This window comes from Tympanuchus pallidicinctus, unplaced genomic scaffold (genome assembly GCF_026119805.1).
Source record: "Tympanuchus pallidicinctus isolate F22 unplaced genomic scaffold, pur_lepc_1.0 scaffold5, whole genome shotgun sequence".
Classification (NCBI taxonomy): Eukaryota; Metazoa; Chordata; class Aves; order Galliformes; family Phasianidae; genus Tympanuchus; species Tympanuchus pallidicinctus.
The window spans coordinates 18,829,794-18,848,210 of record NW_026294769.1 but is presented as its reverse complement, the minus strand read 5'-3'; the positions used below and the strand labels follow the sequence as shown (position 1 = coordinate 18,848,210).

Genomic DNA, 18,417 nt, shown 5'->3' with positions numbered 1-18,417 from the left:
GTAGCTAATAGAGCTGTTGTATTATAAAGGAAATCAGTTGCTGTCATTGCTAGCTTCATATTTATTGGATTACAAGAAACAGCATACATGACTGTAGAAGTGAAAAACATTAATGCTGCTTAAGAAATGACAGTTATCTATTTCATTAAAACACACTGAGAATTGGCTCTGAATCCAAACATTATCAGCTTACCCATGCTTACCACTGCAGATAGACAGTGCTAGGAAACTTCCCACTGCCTTCACACCACATACAAAACCCACAAAGTCTAACTTTTAAACCATATTTTTTCCCATAAAGAGAGGAGACTACATTGATAGATCTCTTCTGTGTGATTTTTATCTATTTTTCTTTAAAACAGCCACTTGACCTTGAGACCATCCAACCAGTTCTACTTACTACCAGGTGATTTCAAGGTTCAGCTTGATTGTGCCAAGGTCATTAATGTCTACTGCAACCACCTGAGGCCGAGCTGCAAACAGGTCTTTTGTTTCACAGGTTACACTTCCTACAAGGATGTGAGTAGCAAGTCCCTTCACTTCTGTCACCTATGAGGGAAAAAAACAGGACATCCATGATCATGCAAGGTACTGTAATCCTTAATTACAAGAAACGGTTTTGGTTTTTTTCTGGTCTGGGTCTCTTGCTAGAAGGCTTTTAAAATATGATTATATTTGTTGCGTCTTCATAACTTACAGAAAAACTACAGAAAAATGAAAATTTATTTTCTCTTTTTCATAAATGTATAATTGCACACAATCATGTTTACAAAACACAGGAATATCTTGTACGTTTACTTTATGGTTTTTGTTGAAGAGAAGAGAAGAGAACCAGCAGGCTGGGTCAGACCAAGGACTGTCTTGTGTTGTATCTTCTTCAGCAGTGACTGTATGTGGAGTCTGAGGGAATAGCAGTAGCAGGCATAGTGTATCTGTGTTATTTCATCTAATATTCTCTCTGCAATAGGCAGCTTTCATATTAGGGTATTTCCTAATAAAGTTTGCCTATCTAGTAACCCCTAAGGGGACTCATGTCTCTGTATTCGTTTCCTGTAACTCTGAACCTATGTAATCATTCCATCTATAATGGTGTTTGGTAAAGACTTGTACAAATCTAGTAGGAAAAAAATCTCACATAAAACCATTCAAGTTTTTATAGTAAGAGTAGAGTACAGCACTATTCAAGCTTACGTGTACATTTATCTCTTTTATTGAAAATTCAGAGAGATAGTTATACATGCAGATCCTGTACAGAGGACAGGATCTGGAATCAGGCATGAAGAGAGATGTTAAACTTCGGGAACTGCTGTGTAGGAACTGCAAAAGAATCAGGTGCACAAGTTTGTTTAGTGCAGCTGGGTGGTAGGACTGAGCTCTGGGGCTGTTCCAACTTACACCTGACTGTTCCCTGCGTGTGTTTGAACTGGAGACTTCTGTATTTCTCCAGATCAACAGATGCTGCTCTCTTATCTGAGCAGCATTAACTAACTCATCTAACTCATCAGTAGTGGATTTTTTTGGGGTTTTCAGTTTGCTTTTGTTGTTGTTTTGCTGAATACTGTTAGCAAATAGGTTTCTATAGATTTATGTTGCTTTAGTGCAGATAACTAAGAGTTGCTGGAGAGTGATGTGAGGCAAGGGTTACGTTAGTAAAGGTGCCTATATAGGGAGCATTAAGGCAACCTCTCCCACAGGGCTACCAAACTGATTAGCCTTGTCGCATCTAGGACTGCATAGTACTATGGCACTTCTTTTAGTCAAGTGTGCTTGAAATACTAATTATGACTCATTTCAAAGAAGTTTCATGATCTACTTCTGTATTTTTGCTGATAGTGCACATAAAGGCAGTCTCTTGGCTCTTGTCTTGCTTGCAGGCAGAAAAGTTAGTATGCATACCTTTATGGAGATCAGCCCAACAATGAGAGGGAGGAAGACCATTTCTTCTCCATCCCAGCTTTGCTTGCCATTCACTTCTATTTTGCCTTTCAATTTCCATCGCTGGCGACCATAACGCATGAAAATCTGAAAAAGAAAACTCCTCTTATTATCTTGAGCAATATGCTCTCTTAATGCTCAAATATTGGAAAGGGAAGGTCACCTTTTGCAGTTCCCTAACTCCTCCAGCTTGATGGGTAGGCTAAGCGGGGTTTGGCTGTCCCCTATTGAGAGGCCTTTGCAGTTGCAGGGCTTTTGCTGATGATGAAAACAGAGTGACAATGGTGCAACACCTCAAACTGAGGTGGTATGCTGGTATGGCTGCTATGGAACTTCAGAGCTGGCTGGGTAAAATCAGCACCAATGTTGGGCCAGCAGAGGCTTGCAGGCATGAAAGTGGTGGGAGAAACTGATGATAGCCAGAGTGGGGAATCAATAACCAAGACAGCTGCAAGCTGCAGATTGTAGGGGGAATCCATAATCAAACCACTGCAAATTCCCTGCTGGACAGAGCTGGAGACTTTTAGTTTAACCTATTTCTAATGAACCTGCTTTTGATGTTCTCTAGGTCACTGCAGTGACCTTATTTTCATTAACAAAAAAAAAAAAAAGTCTTGTAGTTCACGGAATAGCTATCACCCAGTGCTCCAAATGTAATTTTCAGGTCTTGTGACAGATGCCCTAACACAGGAAGATAGAGACCTGCAATGATTTTCAGAAAGCTTACAGGAAAACTAGCAGCTGTTTCTTGGCATGTAGATGTCACTAAGTTTTGTTCAATGCGGAGTAAAATGCAGCAGGAGTCTGCCTCCCTTTTAATTCTTCTTCTGCTGAACCAGAAGCCAAGTGCTACATACCTCATACTGATCCCCAGGGCAGAGTCGAGCAAAGCCAGCCAGACCTGGGGAGAGAGACAGAAAGTGAGGGTCAGTGCAGATAAACAGCCCGCTGGGTCTACCCAGTGGCCACCAGCTGTGACAAAAGAGGGCAGCAGCCCTGTCAGCCCACCCTCTATGGGGATGGCTGTTTTTTTCCTTTGGTACAGAAATTCATCATGTAGTGGTTTTGTGCATACCAAAGACTCGCACTTCCCAGCTTTTTTCCCTCTGAGCATACTTCTCCCTTTTGTGTAATAACTATAAAACAGAGGAAGTAGCTTCCTGACATCATCTGGTTTCAGAAGCTGGGCTTCATGCTCTGGCTATCACAAGGCATAGGCGAGCTGCTGATTACCAGCAGTGCTTGCTGGTTAACCCAAATCAGCCCCAACTTCCTAGTGGAAACACAGGGAGGCAGAAGGGCTCCTTCTGCATCCATGGTGTAACCACTGCTGTACTACCCCAGTGTCTTTGAGTACTAACTACATCAAGAACCACAAGTGACCTCTGTAATATGAGATTTATCCCATCTTTCCCCAGAGGGGTGATATATATGCCACAAGAGCTTTGCTGCACTGTCTGCTTGAGAGCTTTTCTTAAAAGGATGTCATGATGCTATTTCTGCATAGGCACCATACATATGAAATGGAAAGTTTCCTGGGGTTCGTGACCATTCTGCAGTCCCAGGGAAGCCACCACCCCCCTCCTGGCCTTGTAACTTGCCCTTCTGCAGGACAGGGAAAACTGGCTGCTTTCTGGTCACCCAACCCTCTACGCAGGGAACTTCTTCTTCCTCACTGATCTCTTTATTAGGTAGCTACTGCATTTGTTTTGTTAAGAAAAAATAAATGCTTCATTTCCTTCAGCTGCTCAGCACCCCAGGAATACACCATGTTTTTTTTTTTGTCCTCTCATACCAGCTGCTGCTGGCACTTCCATAGAGAGAAAGAGGTTATTAGCATCAGCACAGCTAAGCTGTGCCCTAATGCTGGCTTCTACTACCAGGCTGCAGGTGGACTTTGGGACCAACTAGATCCCTCTTGTGCAGTCATGACCTGTCCCAGTAATCTGCTGATCTTTCATTTCTTTCATCAGAAAATAGTTTTCTTCACTCATCCTATTGCTTAGCTGAATAAAGATGCCCTTGTTCAGAGCTCATATTACCAATTCTTGTCTAATTTATTTACTGTTTATAAATAATTCAAACTTTCTAGCACTCCACTGCTGCTCCCCTCTCCCTAGGCACGCTTTTACAAAGGAATTTGATCTCTGCTGGGACGCATCTTTGAAAGCATCTGAGGAACATAAAAGGCCCCTTCTTTGCTCACTGGATGGGGGGGGGGATGTGGCTGGGGCCTCTGTGTGCATGCTGTCTGGAGCTGAGGTCTATGCCCAGTGACAGGCCCTGCCAGGCACCAGCTTAGGCAGGAACTGAGGTCTAGGAATGAGGTCTTAAGGCTGCTGTTCAGGTCTCTGCAGCCTGATGATGGGCAGACTGAACAGTGCACAGCTGCTGAGCTCAAATCACTGTCACAGGGCACGTAGGTTTTGGTGACGAGTGGCTCTTGGGGCCTCAGTGTATAGCAGGAACCAATGGCTCTCGTCATAGAATCATTAAGGTTGGAAAAGACCACTAAGATCACCTAGTCCAACTGTCTACCCATCTCCACTAACCACGTCCATCAGTGCCACACCCACACAGTTCTTAAACACCTCCCTGGGCAGACAGTTCTAGTGCCTTACCATTCTTTCAGAGAAGAAATTTTCCCTAATGTCCAACCTGAACCTCCCCTGATGCACCTTGAAGAGGTCAGTGCAATTAGTGGCAGGACAGGGCTGCTAGGTGGCTATGTAAGGTATCAGAACACAAACGTATTTTGCATTCAGGGCCCTGAAGCCTTCTGCAGCATGCATAGCTCTGCTCAAGTGCAGGAATGCGGGCAGGTGGATTTCAGTGCTGGACTAGTGTTGCTCTAAGAATGACCTGAGTGTTTTGCTGTCTGCTTCAAAGAGGGGCAAGGGCACTTCCCTGTGCATCATAACAAGGCACTTGGCTTACCCACCCAGACTTCCTACAGTCCCATATTGGGTATTCCTGTTTAATTTCAGCTGATTAATCCTGAGCTACCGCTCATTCTAGCGAGCTTATTATCTTTATTTTGAGAAATGATTAGGTTTTAAAAAAAAACAATGTATTGTACTATCAATAGGTGTACAGAAGCTAGGCTAAGTAGGATTATCATGGTGGAAGGATAAATGAAAAATGTTCACAATAAGCTCCACAAAAAGCAATCTCTAAAAGAGATCCTTCCTCAGTGGCAGTCTTTGGGTTAACCAGACACAACTTAAATGGGGTCCAGGAGAGGTGGAGCCAGGCTCTACCCTCTTCTGGTAGCACAGGTGAATTGCGTTCACCTGTGCTCCTGTGCCTGACTCATTGCTCACCTCAGGTGGTCAATCAGAAGTTCAAGCTGTGATCAACATTTCCCATACGTGTATCAATCATAAAAGCACAGCATAGGCCTCCTGCTTCCTGATGGTGCTGTGTGGGTTGGCTCACTTTTCACATAAGCAACAGAGTGCACTAAAATAACTGTCACTGGTGTGGCTAGGAACAGGTAAGCGTTGGGGAGGAGGAATACTTTGATTTTTAACACTGGATTCTAAAATTAGTAGCACAGTTGGCTGTGCTGTGGTGTAATGAAAGGGTGCTTGCTATGTGATCACTAGGCTTTTGCGCTGGAGTTGCTCTAGCTATGCTAATAGCAAAAGTTGGATTGTCCTACTGGATTCCCATTCCTGGAGAAAATGGCCTAGACAGGAGTCATGGTGTCCTAATTAGAAAATACTTAGTAATATGGTATTTCTCTTTGCTAATTTCTCATTTGGCGTCTTCATGGTACAAGAATGTTTAGATATAGCTGTTATCTGTGGTTTGCTCTCTGCTTCATTGTAACCCACAGGCCTTTGTACAGGACTTGGGCATAAAGAGAGAAGGGGCCAGGCCTTTTCAGCCCAGTTGTTTGTGATGCCCTGATGCCTTCTGCGACACGTCACCTTGTGTTGAACTGTGCATTGCACTGCATTTGCAGCAACTATGGAAATATCCTGAGGAGCGCAGCTTGCTGCAATTTCCTTTCTGTGCTGTGTGGCCTCAGGTTTACTATTTTGAAGGTCAGCTCCATGGATGTTCATGTAGCTCCTGAAGGGTTGTGGGGATAGAGGCAAAAGGTGCAGTAGCCTTCAAACTGAATTGCTTTGGCTGTTGGGAGGAGCATTTGGGTGAGCCTACCTATCACATCTCCCTTGAAAACATGAATCATTTTATTGGAAGAATCTCTCTGCTAACTCTGCCCCCAGCTCTGTGATCCTTTCCAAGGGTAGATGTGCAAGTCAGAGTTTGAAGGCTCAGCAATTAGTGTAGTGGAGGGGAAAGCAAGCTTCTAAGTACATATAAAACCAAAGCATCTCAGTGCCCTCAGTACCAGGCACAGACTGACTTCTGCTGTTCAGTGAAAGGAAAGGTGAAAAAGTAATTACCTTTCATCTTGATACTAAACTCCCCCAGCAGGTTTTCCAGCTCTGCTTCAATGGTACACATGTTCTGTTAAGGAAGACAGAATAGCGAGGTCAGAAAAACCCTCCTTTTTTTCCTTTGGAAATAAACACTTCCATTATGCAAAGGAAAGGTATTTTTCATTAAAATCAATATGCAAGAGCTACTCCTGTTTTTAGCAAAATCTGGCCCTAAAAACGGCAGCTGAGCTATGCTTGCTCACATCGAAGCTGAATGTAACCCTGAGATCTAATCCTGGCATTAGCAGTGGGCAGCTGTGGCCCTTAAAGGATAGCATGGCTACTGTCCCTGTCTTCTCCAGCCAGGATGCGGGCCAGCAGCAGCTCCATGCCAGAGTAGCTCCCAGCATGTTTTTAATCTCCCAAGAAACATGGACGACATTAAAAATAAAGACTGTGTGAGATGGGTACTTGACCCTCCCCAGAAGAGCTAGGCAGGATGCCACAGCTTGTGCGTTGTGATGTTTGCAGCACTATCAGACTTTCCATAATTAAACAGCTGGTTTAATAAGATAGATAGTAATCACAGCAATTGAAACTGGATGCAGAGCACAAGATGTCTGCTTGTTCTAGCTACCCTGCCACCCTAATGTCTGCAGGATGTGAAGGAGCATGTATGGTTGTGACATAGGTAGGCTCAGGCCAGATTTACTTCTTTAAATGCAGTGATTCCTGGAGTATAGCCCTGGTCTTTTGGAACATAACCATTATTATTTCAAAGAACTCTTTGGGTTTATGTCACCCGTCTTTGTAAGATAGCAGGCATTCACGAGAAAACAACAATTTTCCTTCAGTGGTTTTACATCTAACCCTTTTATCTGAATGTGATTATCACTGAAATGAGCAGCCAAGTTTTCATGGCCTTTAAACAGTGAAAATGAAAGGCCAAATGGATGAAGACATACCTCTGTGTATTCTTTGTAACTCCTGTTGATTTCGGTTAAACTCTCTCGAGCTGCTTTGCTGGCAGGGGACATTGCAAAGGCCTGTTTCATCTTGCTGGCACCATCACAGAGACGTCTCTGAATACAGTAGGCCTCGTAAAGCTCATCCACCTAGAGCAAACAACGGGAACGGTGAGGAAGGGAGGAAAAAAAAAGATGAACTGAGAACTCAATGAAGTAAAACAATTGTGTTACAAGGAAACTAAGCCAAACAAGCGATTAAACCCTCAGATGGAGAGTGAGTGGATGAATGAAGCTGTCATACTGTCACAGCTGACCAAAAAAAAAGCACAAGATAGAAGTATCTTCTACTGCATAAATCTCGTTACTGTGATAACAGATGCTTTGCAACAACTCATCTGCTTACCCTGTGTGCCCTTAAGTTTTGCTGCTGCCTTTCCCTCCAGTCTGGGACATGTGCAATTGCAGGAAGAATGCAGCAAGCTTCTAAAATAAATATACCGGTGTCATAAGTGCTCTTTCAAAGATGTGGGCAATGTCCACACTGCCAGATGGGAGTGGGCATGCTAATTGGCACATTTCTTAGGGACAACAGTGTCCTCAGTATTGCTAACACCAGCCATGCATTAAGACTGTTGCAGTATTGCACTGACAGGTAATAGTGGGAGAAGGGGGGTGATTTTAAAGCCTCAACAACTAGGAGTTATAGCCCAAATAAGAGAAAGTTTAGAAACAGCTAATGTCAAATTCAGTTTTGAACTTCAGCTCCATAGATGCTTGCTTAATTTCCTTGTGATCTTCTTAGAGTCCTTGGCATGGCCGAGGTACCAGACATTCAGTAAGCAGTCTGGAGGTTTTGTAATACTTGGTGATGTACAATGTAAAGTCTCACCTGGATCAAGCCTGCAGTGGATTTACACGTGTCTCATGCTTTGGTTTCCCTTTTCTCTCTAATCCCTGCACTGAATGTATATGGTTTACACCATCCAAGCTGTCCAGTGGAAGTCTACAATGGTATAGTTTAATTTATGGTTGAGAAAACAGGTTTTCTAATCTGACATTATCGAGGGAGGAGAGGAAAAGAGAAAGATGCATCTCTTCCTGCTTCTTATGTCCCTGTGAGGATGGAATGATATCTGTTCTTTATCTAGAATAACTGTTTTCCTTTGTTCTCTGACATTAAGTGTCTGCCCTACCCATGCTGGTGCTTTCTCATGGATTTTCGCAGAATTTCTTTCTGTGGAAGCTTCCAGCACCTTGGCTTTGTTAGTCTATGATCATTTTGCTGTGCTAGAAATGATTCAGGATTCAGGTGAAATGATTCACCTGATTCAGGTGTGCTGCAGTTGTCTTTTTTTTTTTTTTTTTTTTTTTTTCAAGCCTGCTTAATCTTTAGCAAAAGGTGTCACTGATTATTTATTTGGAGTGGGGCTGCTCATCCTGACTTGTTCAAAACACGACATTGACTTGTACAAGGCAGACTTATTTTCCTGATAGCAGAAGCCCTTACTGTTGGTTCTCCAACCAACATGGGAACTACTCTGCAAGTGAAATGGTGCAGCAAAGGGTAATGGAAGCCATAGGCAGCATCTTGACATTTCAGAGTTACAGGAAAAACTTTCTTGGTGATGTACCCACCACTTTACCACTTCTAAGTCAGCACTGTTCCCTGTGCTAAAGACAGATCCTACAAATGGCCATTTCTTGGAGTTGACTCCTGCCATCAGGGTGGAGCACTGACTTTGTGCTGCTATCTCCAGTGTGAACATGCTCATCTGCCCCTATAAATGAGTGTGGTCTGCTGCTGCACACTGTTCTCACCCTTTGCTTCCTATGCAGCGGGTGCCCTTGTTCAGCACAGGGTCAAAAGAGCCCTCCGGCATCTGAAACAAAAATGTGCTGTCACCTGAACAAGCCCACTAGTTTTAATGCAATGCAACTCTACATCTCCTGCCTCTGTTGCTGTGGGTTACAGGAAGAAAACTAATGTGCTCAGGTGACCAGTGTTACCCTCTTGCATTTCGTGCCTTTCATTCCTATTACAAGCATAGAAACCATTAGCTCTAAAAGGACTGGAGTGGGAAGGTCTTGAATGGAAATGTTCTCCAAGCAGTAATTTTGTCATTCATGTTGCCAGCAAGAAAGAAAGCGGCTGGGGGAACAAAATTTCAGCCTATTGCCTGTTGACTTTTTTCAGCTCTCAGAGTAAGAGAACACAAAATTAAAAGGTTTGATGGACTATCATAATTGGAGCACTTCAAGCTGTATGAATGCTTTTCAAATGGCTCTCAAAACGCATTTCCTCCGTCAAAAATAATTCCTTCTTTTGTCAGGCTCAGAAAAGTAACTAATAACTAGCAGATATGTTTATAACCAAGAGAACGCATGGTGTGGGCCTCATCCAACTCTAAACTGTATAGGTATAAATCACAAAGTGTACCTCTACTGTGTACAAGACACACATTCTCACCAATGCAATCAAGAGGATGTGAGCCCACCAAACCATGCAACAGAAGCTGCACAAGACGACCGAGACCAGCAAAAATACTGAATCTGGGAGAGGCTTTGTCAAATCCACCTCCCTGGAAGGTGGAGGGAGGGGGCAGTAGTAGGCCCAGGGGTTGTTTTTTCTAATGTAGGACATGCTTGGGGTGCTTGTTACCTTGCTAATGTGGAACTCCAGCCTCCTCATGTATCGTTCAACTGCTTTGATTTGCTGGGGGAAACAGAAAGCAGAGAGTGAGGCACATGTGAACACATCTGCAAGATATTTCCACTCTAGCTTGTGTCTTCAGATCCCCAGGAGTCTGAGGAACTCCTCCTTATGCATGCAAGGCATTGCTGACCATGAATCTGGCCTCAACTGTCCCACCTTACTGTGACTAAGCCGCTGCTGAAAATGGAGCTCACTGATATCTGCACATAATATGCTTTCAGGTACAAAACCATGTTTTCTGATGGAGTCTGCAACAATTTTCTTTGATGCGAGTTCCCTAGTTTATTTGAAATTAGTAAGTTGAGCACTTTTGGCTTAAAAACCTCTGTATTTTCACTACTTTGAAAGCCTATATTAAAACTGGTAAGATTTTGCATTTCAAAACCTATTCTCCTGAATGAACTGTTTTTGAAAGCAAAATCAAGCTTGGCATTTTAACTGAGAAAAGCCAAATAGTTCAGGAAAAGCTTTTGAGGGCTTTTATTTTGTTTCAGCCAAAATTTGCCATACAGAAGGAATACTTTTAATTCTTCAGCTTGTTCTCCCCCCCAGCAGTGCCCAGAGCAGGAGTAAGCAGTGATCACACAGGCTGGAATTACCCCAAGGGCAGCTATCAGCAAGCCCACCTCTGTACAGTTCGCTTCTCTGGGGATTTTGTCCTGCTCTTTTGAATGTTCATGCCATGAAGCGCTGGCTGGCTCTCAGAGGAGCATAACATAAGAGGAAAGGCAGCTGCTTGAGCCCTTGGCTTGTCCCTCTGGAGTTGGCCTGTAGACACCCAGCATGTGCCCTTGCCAGCCTCCCACCCCTGCTGGCGGTTACAGGGCAAAGTTGTACAAGCAACTGATTCAATGGCTTGCAGGTAACTTCTGCATCAAAGACATTAGTCTGGCTGCTAGAGCAGGCTGAGAGTTTCCCGCTCTGCACATCGCACAAATACCAATGCTACCTTCCAAGTGTTAAAAAGGGTAACATACCTTATCTAAATCGTACAGGACTCCCTGCAACAGAGAAGATGAAACTGTGATTTATTTTGAAACACAACAGTGCCAGAGCACTGTGAGACAATAATATTTATCAGTGAATAGAAATCGAAACCAAGACGAGAGCTGGAAGGGACGAAGATCATGCGTTCACATGCCTGGTTTCCCACTCCCAGCCCATGCCTGTTCCAGTACCTCTGGATGGGTACTGTGCTTCTCTGAACAATCACAAGTATGACACGTACCAGGCGTGAGTTTCTTCTCATGTCTTTTAACTGAGCAGTCAGCTTGTCCAGCTCTGTCTGGTGCACTTCCAGATACTCGCTGTAAACACAAACCAGAGAAGGGAGGCATGAGCTCTGCAGCGTGTCACAGAGCTGCTTCCTAAGCACTATACAAGGAAATCTCTGCAACAAACGGCCTTCCTCAAAAAGTTGATCTGTATTGATCTGTTCTAAAAACAGTTTCCCTGCTGCCTTTTTGAGAATAATTAGAAGCCATTTGTTTATGCAGCCCAGTGTTTTCCTGATGTTAAACAACCACCTTCACGTAAGCTATCTTCTGCTTAGTTTACAGGCTGGTGCTTTCAAATTGCTGCTATCGTGTCTGGTTGGTAAAAGCCCTTATCGTCAGAAGCGTTATCTTAAGGACTATACGTGCTTCTGATATGACTCCAGGAAACCTGGAGGGGAAAAAAGAAAAATCTACTGTTGAAATCCCTGTCCTTGGGACTTTTTCAAGCAAACAGAATTGGAATTCTGGACTGATTTTTCCTACACGTTTCCAATCTTAAGTTTACTCCAACAGGTACATTCTTCTATCATTAAGGATCTTTGCTTCTGTGAAATGTTTTTCTATGTGCTAAAATGTCCCAGAAGGCTTCGGTCAACAAGCACAATAACAGCTCTTACTCCAGGCCATTCTTCAAGGCCCTGTAGACCTCTTCCATTCTTTTGGGCTGGGGCTCCTTGGGGGTGGTGCTGTTCTTGTGGCCCAAATTATGCATTTTCTTCACCTTTGCTTGGGGCTTCTTGAGCGCAGAGGAATTTTCAATAAAAGAATTACACCTGCAAAGTGAACATAAAAGAGGAGAAAATCCCTATAAATCATAACAATCTCAAAGAAGCGTAACTTAAAGAGATCTTCCTGATCTTATCTGTGCTAGAGAAATGATTCTGCTTACATGCCTGCTGCTTAAATGGCTGTGTTTGTTTACAGGTTGAGAAGTCTGAGCATTCTGGGATGTGTGCCATCAGCTTTTGATGTGCCAGTTGCCTCTCCCAGATATGAAGTCCCAGGCTCATCAGGCATTTCTCTGTCTTATCCCGTGCCTGTCCTGCCTCCTGCTGCTTAGACTCAGCCATGAAAGGGCTAAGAGCATAGGGCTGCCTAGATAATTTCAGGTGTAAAGTCTGGAGGTTCCTAAGACTGGGGACTGGTCACGTGTGTGTCTGGAGTCCTGATGGCGACTGCAGCTCCTCACAGGGAGCAGAGGGGCAGCGCTGAGCTCTGCTCTGTGTGACAGCGGCAGGGAACGGCATGGAGCTGCGTCAGGAGAGGGCAGCTGGGGGTCAGGGAAAGGGGCTGCACCACAGGGCGGTGGGCATGGAACGGGCTGCCAGAGTTCAAGACAACATTCTCAGACATAGGATTTGAATTTTGGGTGGTCCTGTGTGGAGGAGGAGTTGAACTCAGTGTTCCCTGTGGGTCCTTTCCAACTCGAGCTATTGTATGATTCTCTATCATACTGCTGGTGGACCACAAATGGAGGACAGCTGTGCTGCTTGTAGGTGGCTCTTTGGCTCCCCTCCTGCAGGTCAGCATCTAACCCTACTGCTGGCAACTGGGAGGTGACCTCCTCACCATGTGGCTCCTCCCTGACTGTTAACTGTTGATCTGGAGCTTGGTGGGGTTCACGCAAGTTGAAACTAATTGGAAAGCAGCTCTGGAGGCATCTGGCTGACCCAGTAAAGTGTGTGGCTCAAAGCCTGAGGTCCTGTCTAGCCAAAAGGACCACGCAGGGAAAGGCTCTGCACCAGGATCTGCTTCCAGCAGGACGCTGAAGCAGCTCTGCAAAAACAAACAAAAAAAGTGGGGCTGCTTTGACTTCACAGCAGCAATGAGAAAACTGACTTTTAGGTAGCAGCAGCGTGAAGCTGGGGGCGGTGGAAAGCTTATCATAGTTCTGTGCATTTTACTTGTGAAAAGATTGCTGCATAAGTTAGGAAATTAAAATCATTCTCTGAAATGTTCTCACAACTCTGAGAAATGTGAGGAAGCCTTGCGTTAAGGGTGGAGGGGAAGCACTTGGTAGTTAAGATGCAGGCTAACAGCTTAATGACATGGCCAATATATAAGGAGATTTTAGCCTAGAAAACTTATTCCTGCAAGCTGGGGAGAAGGAAGTTCTCCATCACCTCTTTGCTGCCTTCTAAGCCCCCAGTCCCTTTAGCACCTGACTGTGAAAGCCACTTAAAGAACATGGTACTTGCCTGGAGCGTCTCTCTTGCAGACCGCTGAAGCCAGCAAAGGACTGGCTCCTGATAATCCCATTAGGACCTCCTGGAGAGAATGAATGTGATCCTATTGACATGATTTCCGGAAGCCGGGAGGATATTCCTGAAAAACAACAGAAAGAAGGTCAGGGATGGGGTGGGCAGGAGGTGTGCTGTGAAGCAGGGGCATCAGAAAGGAGAAAAGGCAACCCAACCCTAGGAGGGGCTGTGAGCCAGGGCATGAATACAACCCCCAAATCCGGTCTGCTGAGGTCTGTTGCTTGGTTTGCAGAATAAATTACAAGAGTGGACTATGAAAACCATGCTGCGGCTGCAATGAGGATCTGGGTGTGGGGCTGGAAACCAGCTGCTGTGATGTGCTAATCTCAGCAGTGGCCCCAATTCATGCCATGCCTGGCATGCTTCTCCCCTCAGTTCCAGTGTCAACATCTGCCACACCAGAAGTGCTACCTTGTGAGTGCCACGCTACACTGAGGTGGTCAGTGAACTAAGAAGAAGGACCCTGTTGCACCCCTGTCTCACAGGACCCGTCCATTCACCACTGCCTTCCTTCCGGGGGTGCTAACACCACTGCTTTGGGAAACACATGGAGAAGCTAAGCCAGCTTAAAATCACCTGACAAAAAAAATGAACAAAAATATTATTTTCCCATTTATTTTAAAAGCAGAACCTGGCACACCTCATACCCTCAGTTCATTTCACCCTGCATCTGCTCCACAGCTGTGGATGAGTCTGGGGCTGAGACAGGGCTGCAGCAGGACTCCAGGCATTCGGGCTGGAGCTGCCTGCAGGCAACAGAGTTGATGCTTTGCGACACTGCAGCCTATGGGACTCAGTGGGTAAATTTAAAGCAGCCTCTCATCCCCACAAGTGACTAGTCCATAGCTGAGTGCCCGAAAGGGAGCCACGTGTGAGGACTACAGGTTTGCAGCCTGAGCCTTCACAACCAAACGTATTTATTGCAGATAAGGAGCAGAGTTACGCAGTGCCTCCATGGCAAACACTCACTGGAAAAAGCAAATATGTGGGGAAACATCGTGCACAGTCCAGTTCTGTTTGATTTGTAATGCTAGGCTGGACAAATACTCCCTGAGGTGGCATTCACCACTGTAGAGAGCTGCTACTTTTCTCTGGAGAGGATTGTATTGCTCAAGAAGAGCTGCTTTGTCAGGAATATTTCTATAAGAGCTCTGCCAAAAATATTTCTTCCAGCCTCAGAATTGTCAGCGCTATTAGCGATGTGAAATTTTCTCCGTTACGCAACCCAAACAGCATCAGTCTCCTGATTCTGGAAGTGAGAACTGATCAGTACCCTGTAACTGGGCAACCCTCACAGATGCAGCCTTGGCTTTGTGATAGGTGTGCTTAAGCCAAATTTTCTCCACTGCTGTGACCAGCAGGTAGCTGTGATCCACCTGGAAAGGTTTCTGTCTCCATGCAGCCTCATGTCTGGGCAAGAACAATCACTGAGGTCTCTCTCAAGCCAGCTATGCCAACCAAAGCCTTCCTGAACAATCCCCAGGCACATCTAGGGAATTAGCATGGGCCAGAAGCTATTCCAGCTACTCTAGCATGCAGCTTGGATGTGGCCAGACCCCATTTTTGGGAGACTTTTATAGCTGGAGACTATTCCAATCCATCTGGCCTTGTGCCTGGAGCACAGGAGCAGGAGTGACGGGTTTATGGCAGAGCTCCACAGGAGCATCTGCAGATGTGAGCCCTGGCTGCCAGTTGTCCAGCTCCCAGCCACCACTTCCCATCCCTGCTGTCTCCCAGCAGCAGTGCTGGTACCTGCTAGGATCAACTTTGGGATACGGAATTGTCTTCAGCAGGCCAGTGCCATAACCTGGAAGCAAAACCTTGCACGCTGTTCATCTAGCAGTGTGTTTGTTGTATTCATTATGTTCACTATGCAGTTATGATCATGCTGTGAAAACCCTTCTGAGAACCCGACCAAACCCCTCTAAGAAGAGCAGCAAGCTTTGAGGGTGTCCAGCAGGATGGATAGAACAGCGTGGCCAGCATCTGGTGACATCACAGAATCACAGAATGGCCAGGGTTGGAAGGGACCTCAAGCATTATGAATCTCCAACCCCCCTGCCACATTCATGGACATCAACCTCCCCATTCAATACTAGGCCAGGCTGCCCAGGGCTCCATCCAATCTGGCCTTGAATTCCTCCAGGGACATGTGAGGGTGGAAGCTAAATCCCGCTGACAAAAAACGTCAGCTCACAAACCCTCAGGAAACAAGAGGAACAAGAGCAAACCTGATGCTGGGTGCTAGTCATGGCTACGTTGGCCATAAAAACATAGTTCTTTTGTTTTGGAGAAGCTTAAAAATGCAACAATCTTGAAAAAGAAATGTACTGATTTATTTATTTTACTTATTTTGCTGAAGTTCTCAGGGGCTTTGCAGTGCTTTAGTAGTGAGGGCTTTGCTCACAGTACCAAAAGGAAATGTGGATGAAGTGCAATTGAAATGCAAACTGGAGACCTGCCTGGAACTACTTCTGCTTTGCTATTGCATAGAATGGTCAGAACTCAGAGCCCACACTGGCTCGTGCTCAATATATATATGTTCATCGGGTTAGAGTTTGCCTCTATCATACAAACACAATCTGCTGTTAAAATTTAACATTACATTGCCAACACCTCAAACGTTATTTAACATTACATTGCCAACACCTCAAACGTTTCCAGCTGACCGCACACAGCTGCACTGACCCCCTCTGGAAGCAGCAGCCCCTTAGCCCAGATTTGCACAGGCACCACGTTCACAGTCATGGATTATTTATGACACTGACATCTAGCAAATACCCTTTGGCTGATGAGTATTTGCCATGCTGTGGGAAAACGCTTTGCTGAGGAGCAGTTATATTCCTGCTTACTATTAAACCATTCACAAGCTTACCACAGAGTTGAATAATACAGCTGTACTCTGATTGTATACATGCATGTAATCACTGGGGTAATTTCATTAAGTCTCAGTCCACAAGGACTCACCCAGATCTGTTATAGAACTGACCACCGTCCCTACAGAAGCAGGGGGATTCTGGTGATGCTCCAATGTAGTGACCAAGTTTCTAATAGTTACCTGATACAAAGCTACCATCTTCTAGTTATAATATGCATTCTTCTCTCAATATTAAAGCATGGTGTGCTTTTGGGAGCTGTTGGAGAGAGTCCAGAAGAGGGACACAAAGATAATCAGAGGGCTGGAGCACCTCCCCTGCGAAGACAGGCTGAGAGAGAGGAGCTTGTTCAGCCTGGAGAAAAGAAGGCTGCAGGGTGACCTCATTGCAGCCTTTCAATACCTAAAGGGAGCCTAATAACAGGAGGGGAGTCAACTCTTTGAAGGATAGACAACAGCAGAACAAGCGGAAATGGTTTCAAGTTGAAGGAGGGAAGTTTTAGGTTGGATGTTCGGGGAGAAGTTCTTTACAGAGAGAGTAGTGAGGTGCTGGAACAGGCTGCCCAGAGAGGTTGTGGATGCCCCGTCCCTGAAGGTGTTCAAGGCCAGGTTGGATGGGGCCCTGGGCAGCCTGGTCTAGTATTAAATGGGGAGCTCCCATTGGTGGCCCTGCATGTGGCAGGGGGTTGGAGCCTGATGATCCTTGAGGTCCCTTCATACCCAAGCCATTCTATGATTTTATGAGAATGTGCATCTGAAATGGTAATAAAAGCTTTGGAGATTCAAGACTCTGCCCCAGCGGTGGATCGAACCAGCAGAAATTGAAATCTTTTTTCATTATTTTAAAATCTCTACAGCTGATGAACCGCCAACGTTTCACTTAAAAAAAAAAATCATCAGTCCGCTTCCTGCTAAGATAAACATGTACTGTGTGTGTGTGAGCATAATTAATACAATTAGTATTGCCCATGCTAAGTGTGTGGCAGCTGAGTGATGAGTCTAGCAGCAATGCTGAGGGATAAGGTGAAATTGTATCAGTATTTTTTCCTGCCTGACTCAGTGACAGTGTGCAGTGGGGAATGGCAGATAATTGATGGTGCCTCTGTCCCCGGAGAAATAAAGTCCCATTGCTCTCATCTCTCCTAACAGCTGAAACAGCTGAGCCTGAGCTAATGAGAGAAGTGACTGCTGAGCCCATCACTTCCACAGGGCTGCCCTCTTTCAGTCACCCTCTGAATGGACTTGCACCTCCCGTAATGCCAACATATATTATAAATAGTGCAGGTTTCAAGCTAAGAGATGGGAAATTCAGTTGGAAACATGTTTGCTAAATCAAGACTGACCTTTTTGTTTGCTTTCCCCCTCTAACTGACCTAGAGACCACCAATAAATACATGTTGGCGGTGCGCCCACGGTTGATCCCACTCTCTCATAGCATCTGCAGTTATGGCTCCAGGTCCTGGGTTTGCTGTAGAATGTTAGGGAGCTGAAGCTGAGGGTTTGCAGCACAGCGGCTTTGGGGATGCTTTTGGATTAAATATAATCCTTGATTAAAAGGGAAGGTTGGGGGTAGATTCAAGGGCCGATCTGATCCTTGATAATCCTTTGTTCCTATCTTATTTTTTTATGTGGCATGCGTCTCAAGGCCCTGTCTGGATCTGCAAAGATGTAATCCCCATAGTGAGATGTTTTGTCTGATGTTCCTTGTGCTGATCTGCGGTCTGAAGACTGTGCTTTAAGATTTAGTGATGATTGCTTGGGCTAAGGTGAGAGGGTCCACTAAACCGCTCTGAGCAGATTGTGGCAGCAGCCAAAGGGCTCAGCTGTGCATGCGAGGAACCCCTCTTAACCAAAAACCTGGCACCTGGATATGTCTAACAAATGAACTGGGAACTTACTGAATAATGAAAGAATATATTCATCTCTCATCTGTGTCAAGGATTATAGTGTGCTTATCAGAGTAGCTTGTTAACTTCAAAAGGTAAAATGCTTTA

General features: G+C 45.0%; 1 protein-coding gene and 1 long non-coding RNA gene across 6 annotated transcripts in view; one reads left to right on the top strand and one right to left on the bottom strand.

Annotated features, from left to right (window-relative positions):
• RIPOR2 (RHO family interacting cell polarization regulator 2) overlaps positions 1 to 18,417 on the bottom strand; it is a 213,335-nt gene that overhangs the window by 171,770 nt on the left and 23,148 nt on the right. For all 5 annotated transcript variants that reach the window (XR_008211423.1, XM_052704634.1, XM_052704635.1 and 2 more), the window contains exons 2-11: positions 13,486 to 13,612; positions 11,905 to 12,060; positions 11,239 to 11,317; positions 10,988 to 11,011; positions 9,957 to 10,010; positions 7,295 to 7,444; positions 6,354 to 6,417; positions 2,793 to 2,836; positions 1,897 to 2,022; positions 401 to 549 (exon numbers count right to left, since the gene is read on the bottom strand). Coding sequence is in view for 4 of the 5 variants with exons in the window: in XM_052704634.1 (XP_052560594.1) it covers positions 401 to 549; positions 1,897 to 2,022; positions 2,793 to 2,836; positions 6,354 to 6,417; positions 7,295 to 7,444; positions 9,957 to 10,010; positions 10,988 to 11,011; positions 11,239 to 11,317; positions 11,905 to 12,060; positions 13,486 to 13,612 (973 nt within the window). In the remaining variant the exon portion in view is untranslated. The remainder of the gene's footprint in view (positions 1 to 400; positions 550 to 1,896; positions 2,023 to 2,792; positions 2,837 to 6,353; positions 6,418 to 7,294; positions 7,445 to 9,956; positions 10,011 to 10,987; positions 11,012 to 11,238; positions 11,318 to 11,904; positions 12,061 to 13,485; positions 13,613 to 18,417) is intronic.
• LOC128091471 (uncharacterized) lies at positions 481 to 14,222 on the top strand. Its single transcript, XR_008211425.1, has 2 exons — positions 481 to 588; positions 13,781 to 14,222. It is a non-coding gene; the product is annotated as an uncharacterized LOC128091471 (long non-coding RNA).